Source organism: Cynocephalus volans, chromosome 8, assembly GCF_027409185.1.
Source record: "Cynocephalus volans isolate mCynVol1 chromosome 8, mCynVol1.pri, whole genome shotgun sequence".
In the NCBI taxonomy this organism is placed as follows: Eukaryota; Metazoa; Chordata; class Mammalia; order Dermoptera; family Cynocephalidae; genus Cynocephalus; species Cynocephalus volans.
In genome coordinates this window covers 25,113,890-25,120,883 of record NC_084467.1, presented here as the reverse complement: position 1 = coordinate 25,120,883, position 6,994 = coordinate 25,113,890, and the positions used below count along the sequence as shown (strand labels likewise).

The following is a 6,994-nucleotide window of genomic DNA, read 5'->3' as shown; positions in this document are numbered from 1 at the left end:
AAGCCAACAAGGTCCAGTCCATGGTGCGTGTCCTTGGCACATGGTAAGGGTGGGGCTGTGCCCACTGAAGAAGAGCTGGGCCCAGAGTAGTTCACATGGGCATCAGAGCAGCTAGCCAAGTGCCGCCCTGGGCTTTAGGGAGCCACTGGGCCTGATGGAAATGCCTGTTGGGACCTTTACAGTAGACTCCAGGGAAGACCTGTAATTGGGTAGGAGAGGGGTCTCTGGGAGGAATGCCAAGCTCGGAAGGATGATGGGGATGGATGATCCTGTGGGGCCTAGCCAAGTGAGAAAAGTACAACAATAATCATGTCCACAGCACTTTACAAAGAGCTTTCCACTTTCTTGAGCATGCTTAACCCTCACATCAACCCTGCTTAGGAGACACAAGCTCAGAGGGGAAGTGACTTGCCCAGAGTCACACAGGCAGAAAACCAGGACTGAAGCCCCAGCCTCACAGCATCCAGCAGTGTTCCCATGAGGGGTAGGGGCAGATCCCTCAGGAGCCAGAGGAGCAGCCCAGGCAAGGAACAGATTACACCCCTGGAGCCGCCAGGGAATCCCTCGTTCAGGGTAGCACTGTGGTGACGCTGGTGAGCACCACATGCTCAGAGACTTTGGAGACGGAGCACCGGCTCTGCAAGGACAAGGACTTGTGGCTGGCAGAGGAACGGGGACTGGGGGCCTTCAGAGAGCCGCAGGGACCCATGCCAGGCAGGCAGCAGGAGAAGGCGGCCTTAAACTGCTCCCGGAATTTGCCTTGGTTGGGAGACAAAAGACACAGCCATAAGGAGACAAATGCAGCAGGAAGGGCCTTGAGCCCAGGAACACCCACGCAGCTCTAGCCAAGCTGCCTGTGAGGGGGTGAGGAGGGAGGGGTAGAGCCAGGATGGAGAGCCTCAGGGCAACCTTGGCACTGCCAGGGAGAGGGAAGGCAGAGGCCCTGGAGCAGGTTCCCAGGAGAAATGCAATTGTCATCTGATCCCTGACTGCCACTGGCTCAGAACCTGGCTCAAAACGTGGTGTCTGGCTCAGGGGCCTTGGGTCACCTCTGCCGTCCTCGGTGTGTGTGTGGGGGCGACTCAGGGCTCACTCTGTTGCTAGGCTTTTCCTGTCTGCCCTGTGATGATGAGAATGACAGCAGCAGCAGCCCTCGCATATGTCAGTCACACTGTGCTAGGCACTGTGCCGGGTGCCTCAGCCTCTGTCACTAGAGCATCCCAGCACCCTGAGAGGTTGGAGTTCTCTATCCTCACTTCACAGATGAAACGCACAGAGGTACAGTGGCTTGCCCAACGCCACCCGCCAGAAGCTGAACCTGGTTCTAATTCCAAAGCCCTTCTTTTAAAGGGGAGGAAGAGTGATACCACCTTGTTCAGCCCCAGTGCACCAGGGAAACATTTTGTCTGCAGCTGAAGCCTTTTTGATCATGTGTCATCAGCCGGCCAGGCTCTCCAGTGCCCAGCGCAGGGCCAGGCACACAGTAGGTGCCCAGTAGGGCAGGCCAAACAAAGGCATGCATGTCAGGAAGTCTGCCTTTCCTCCCCTGCAATGTTCTCTCCTCTGAGCTGGAAGCCAGTGGCCAGCCTTGGTTGAGTTATGCTTGAGTCTCAGTGGAAGTTATATTGAGACCTGATCCCTTCTTTAACCTTTTAACCATGTCTCAAAGACTGTGTCAAGGCTTGAACAGTCATCTGGACCAGTTCTTTAGAAGCTTAGGCCCAAAGTCAGAGGTCTGGTGAGTCACACTTCTGCTGAACCCAGCCTGGCGGGCCAGGCCATTACCACCCTGAGCTTGGGAGGTAGAGGGAGGAGGTGGGAACTGTGGGAGAGCAGAGAGAGGAGGCCTGGGGTGGGAGTGCAGGACTGGGGGACCTGGACTTCCAGAGGGGAGAGCGGGAGGGCTGGTATTGAAGGTAGGTAGACCCAGGGATGGCCCCTAAAATTCTGGGCACTCTGCCAGTGTGCGACTAGCTGGGCAGGGGAAGCCCTTTCCTGGACCTGGGCTGCCTGGGCTGCCTCTGCCAGTGACCCTCCTTTAGCCCCAACACCTGGATTATGCAATCGTCCCCTTAGGCAGGGGCTCCCTCTATAGAAGATGGACTCCTCTGCCAGTGCTGAGCAGAGTGGGGCTGATTGGAGGCCCTGCTGTGCATGTACCCCGGGTGAACTGGCCTGGCCCCTGCCCTTCCACTCACTGGTCTGCAGGATCTGCAAAACTGGATCCTGGGTACTGGCCACTTTGGGAGTGTGGCCTGTCTCCCACTCAACCCAGGGCTCCTGGGTGGGGCCAAGTCTTCCCTTTGGGGTGGAGGGGAGGGACTTCCCAGAGCAGGGTCACCAGGCCCAGAGACAGCAGGTGTATCCTTCCTCACCGTCCTTTATTTGGGCCCTGGATTGAGGATGGGGAGACTGTTGTCCTGGGCCTGTTGGCCACCGTCAGTTACTCTGCCAACCCAGCCCACTCACCGCTGAGGAAGTTGTAGATGATGGGGTTGGCGGCACTGTTGGCATACACCAGCCAGTGGGAGAAGGTGAAGCAGGCGTAGACGGCCTCTCGGTCACTGGCTTGGCGGAACATCCCAAACACCCTGGACGAGGGTGAAAGTCAGTCAGAAATGAGGTAGAGGTGTGTGTTTGTATGTGTGGGCGTGTTGCTCACAGAACTCGAGTTGTAAAGTACAAGAGTTCTGTCCACTGGGTGGCCCTTTCCTGGGCCTCTGGGTCTGAGGTCTTGACCACAGGTTTGGGTTCTCAAGCTCAGAGAGTATGACCAGAGTGTGCCTAGGGACAAGTGACCAGGGTATATCTGCTCAGTCACCGGCTATCTTGTCCCCTGGGGCTCCTCATCCACTTTCTCATCCATCCTCACAGCAACATGATGAGTCACAGACATCATCCATTTTTCAGTTCAGGAAACTGAGGCTCGGAGATGTAAAGTGACATGCCCAAGATCATACAGGCAGGAGGTGACCAAGCACAAACTCAAACCGAGAATGTCTCCTATCCAATAGCCCATGTTCTTTCCCCAGCACCCTGTGGCCCCTCATGTGCTTGGCCCCTGTGTCCCTCCACCTGGAGTAGTGTCCCTGCAGAAACCTGCATGGCTTGCTCCCTCACTCCAAGTCTGCTCAAATGTCACTTCCTCAGAGAGGACTTTTTTTGGAATCATTATATATAAAACAAAAAACCCACCAACACCATCATTGTCAACCTCTATCCTCTTTGCCTATTTCATTTTTCTTCATAGCCACTCTCCCTGCCTGACATTATCATATACATTGTTGTGTTTACTTTCCTTCTCTCCCACCAGAATGTAACTTCCATGAAGGCCGGACTTTGACTGTCTTGTGCACTTGGTCACTGCATACCCAGCCCCCTAAAATTTGATGATTGAATGAATGAATTTTCACAATAGCCTTAGGGGGACAGGACTGTTATTCTTTCCATTTTACAAATGAGACAGGCCTATAAAAGAGAAACGACCTGCCCCAATTCCTGCCACACAATGGATAAGTGGTAAGCCAGGTCTTTCTCTAAAGCAGGGAGGCCTCCTTCCTTGGACCCCAAAGCTTCTCCCACCCCAAACTGTGCTCAGTGCTCTCACCTCTTGAGGACATTGAGGACACTGATAGGCAGGTAGCAGAGGGCAAACACCAGCAACACCACCATCAGCATCTTGGCCGTCTTCCTCCGAGCTCGCATCTGCTTCACCTCGGCCAGGAAGGCGCGGGCCCGGGGCTGCAGCTCTGTGCTCGGGCCCTGCCCCTGCTCCTCCAGCTGGTCTGAGGGCCGCTTCCAGTTCCGCACCAGGGCTGAGGTGGTGCCGGGGATCTGTCCGGCACACAGAGACAGGCTCAGTTTTCTCACATATTAAGTGGAGCATGAGATATGGTGGTTACGAGGATGCCAGACTAGCTGGGTGTGAATAGTACAATAAATGGCAGCTACTCAGAAGGATGTTAATTACTATTCTGTTCCAGGGTGGGCACTAGTACTTTTGGCCTTGAGTTCAACTTGTCCCTGGGCCTTGCCTCTCTCCAGTTGCAGCCAGGATGGCATTTTCTGAAGGCAGAGGACTGTCTTCTCCCTAGACCAGTAGCCCCACCCCTTTCATCCCAGACAGTGACACCAGGGTGGGCCTCACCTGGCGGCCCCAGAGCTTGCGGAAGATCTGGAAATAGGCCATGGCCATGAGGCCCAGCGGGGCCAGGTAGGTGACAATGAAGAAGCAACTGTGGTAGATCTTGGGGTAGAGGTCATCTGCAGGGGCCAAAAGATGCAAGGGTTGGCCCCAATCTGGGAGCCCCAGCCTGCCTGGTTAGCAATGCCACCCTGTCCCAATTTGGGCCAAAGCAAGGCCTGGGGGCAACTGGACCCCATATAGGCACCATGGCGGAGAGGAATATTGGTAGTGCCCATCCTGGAGGGCCTCCAAGCAGATGTCTACACTGGAGATACCCACCCTAGGGGTACATCTGGTAGATGCCCGCTCTAGGGTGTCCTTTCAGGAGATACCCACCCTGGGGGTGCCCACCCTGAAAGTGCCCCTTATAGGCACCTGCCCTAGGGGTATGTGCCCCAGAGGTGCCCACTTCAGGGGTGCCTGCCCTAGGCTCCCACCATTACCTGCCCAGTGTTCGTCACAGACAGAGAAGAGCTGGGTACGGTTGGCTAGCTCAGGCAGCACACTGCTGCATTCCATGACAGCAGCCTGGGGCACCATGACAGCCAGCGACACAGCCCAGATGCCCAGAATGGAGCCACGGGCACGCCGGGCAGTGCTCTTGAACAACAGTGGGTGGCAGATGGCATACCAGCGGTCCAGGGCGATGAAGCTGAGAGTCAGCACTGCCACTGACACGGACACGGCCTACCCCATGGGGACACAACATCAGTCCTCTTGGAGACCATCCAGAGGTGTAGGGGTGGGTGAGTGTGTGTGTGTGTGGGGGGGGATGTTACAGCCCAGAGATAGCCAGCAGCCAGGTGTAGTGCAAATCCTGACTCTACCACTTATACTGGCTGTGTAAATTTGGGCAAGTCACTCACCCTCTCTGGGCCTCATCTGCAGAATGGGAATATATCATCTTCCTGGCAGGATTCTTGTGAGAATAAATAAAATCATATATGGAAAATGTCCAGTTCGAAATCTGGTGCTGCCCTACTATGAATAATAACAGTTATGGAACTTAATATATACCAGGCACTGTTCTCATTATCCTCACAACAACCCCACAAGGTGGGTGCTATTACCCCATGTTACAGAGGAGGAAACTGAGGCACAAAATTCCTTCACGTGTCTGTCTTTATGCTCAGTGTCACCAGAGTAAATCAGTTGAGTGGAAAACCCCCAAACAGTGAGAAATCCAAAAGGCATTTCTCTCTGCCCTGTGATGCCATCCTCTCCCCTGGCTGTTAGAGAAGCTGTTAGGAAAAAAAGTCCTCATTCTGGGAGACAGAGATGAGTCTGGGTCAGTGGTGTGGGTAGGCACTGACTCATGGAGAGGGTCGGGGGATACAACTGAGAGGTCATACTGGCCCCTGGCCTGCCCTCCTTCCACTACACTAACCCCATCTGGACATCCTCGTTTCCACCATAGGGGGACGGAGGACCCTGGCCAAATGCAGAGGGGAGGCGAGGAGACTGTTTCCATCAGGTCCCTTCAAATCTGCCCCTCTTGGGATCAGGGAGTAGGCCCAGCGTGTTTGTGTTTGTGTCATTGTGGACTTGTGCCTCTCTCACCTCTACTGTGCGCCTGTGTACCTGGACATGATTATATGTGTCCACACATGGCCATTTATATGTCTGTGGGTGTGACCAGGAGGGGATCTCTCTATGAGTACGTGGGGCTGTGTGTCTGTGTCCTTGAGTGCTGGGCCTGATAGCCTGCCCTTGCTGGCAGTAGAGGATGACACTGCAGGGGTCCTGAGCCACTGAGACGTGTCTGAAAGACAAGTCTGAAGGTCACTGAGATCTATTCAAGGCCATAGTTTTTGTACAGGTGTGACAGGGGGTGGTGAGGGGTCCCTGGGCAGAGCTCACCTGAAGGTAGGGGATGACCTTGCAGAGGGCATGGCCGAAGAGCCAGGACTCGGTGATGTCTACCAGCAGGCTGGCCGGCAGGCAGATGGCTGTCACCAGCACGTCAGCCAGGGACAGGTTGACGATGAAGTAGTTGGTGACCGTCCTCATGTGGTGGTTCCGCCACACCACCAGGCAGACTGCCGGGTACGGCGGAGTGAGGTGAAGCCCACGGCAGAGCCACGCGCATCCTAGCTCCGCCCCGTCAGCGAGCCCCTCCCCCTACACCACCCCGCCAGCAAGAGGTGAGGGATGGAGGTGCGGTGGGGGGAGGAGCAGGCGAGCCCCAGGACCCCCTCCAGTCCCCAGGGGAAGCCCGCAGCACCACAAGGCGAGACCTACCTAGCGTGTTGCCCACCAGGGCCACGAGGAACACAGCCACGTAGGCTGCAATGAGGACCCACTCGTACTGCTTCGGGTATAGATAGTCGCGCCACAGATAGCGGAGAAACTCATCTTCATAGTCTGGAGGCATGGGGGACGATTCCCCGCTGCCAGTGGGGACCCCCGTCTGGGTGCCTGGGGTGGCTGAGGGCTCCATGAGCTCAGGAGCCGCCGCAGCCGAGGGGCATCCTGGGCTTTGCAGAGGGAGGGGAGCCCGGGCCAGCTCTCAGCCCACTCCCCTCAGGAGGCCCAGAGTCTTGCACCCGGGTCTTTTGGGTCCCAGCCCCAAAATTCCTGAAGGAAGGAAGGAAGGAAGGAAACGTTAGGGAATGTGCCAGGTGCTCTGCATGTAAGCTCCCTCTTACGTCGTGAAAGCAGTGGAGGAAGACAGACCTGGGTTGCATCCCAATTCCACACAAGTTGCTCTTGGGTAACTTACCTCGCCTCTTTCAGCCTCAGTTTCCCCATCTGTCCAAAGGGGTAATAACCGTACCTACCTCACAGAGTCGCGGTGAGGAGTAATGA

The 6,994-nt window shown here is 55.9% G+C and overlaps 1 protein-coding gene across 1 annotated transcript; it reads right to left on the bottom strand.

Annotated features, from left to right (window-relative positions):
* Positions 1-568: 568 nt before the first annotated feature.
* HCRTR1 (hypocretin receptor 1) lies at positions 569-6,626 on the bottom strand. Its single transcript, XM_063106735.1, has 7 exons — positions 6,428-6,626; positions 6,047-6,225; positions 4,630-4,873; positions 4,148-4,263; positions 3,608-3,834; positions 2,470-2,591; positions 569-759 (listed from the first exon to the last, which is right to left on the bottom strand). The coding sequence occupies exons 1-7, from the start codon at positions 6,624-6,626 to the stop codon at positions 569-571; spliced, it is 1,278 nt and encodes a 425-aa protein (XP_062962805.1).
* Positions 6,627-6,994: the final 368 nt, after the last annotated feature.

Coding starts and splice junctions, on each gene's coding strand:
- HCRTR1 (XM_063106735.1), bottom strand. CDS start 6,626: ATGGAGCCCTCAGCCACCCCAGGCACCCAGACGGGGGTCCCCACTGGC. Junction 4,874..6,046: donor AGGTCATCCCCTACCTTCAG/GTGAGCTCTGCC, acceptor CCCATGGGGTAG/GCCGTGTCCGTGTCAGTGGC. Junction 760..2,469: donor CATCTACAACTTCCTCAGCG/GTGAGTGGGCTG, acceptor CTCCCAACCAAG/GCAAATTCCGGGAGCAGTTT.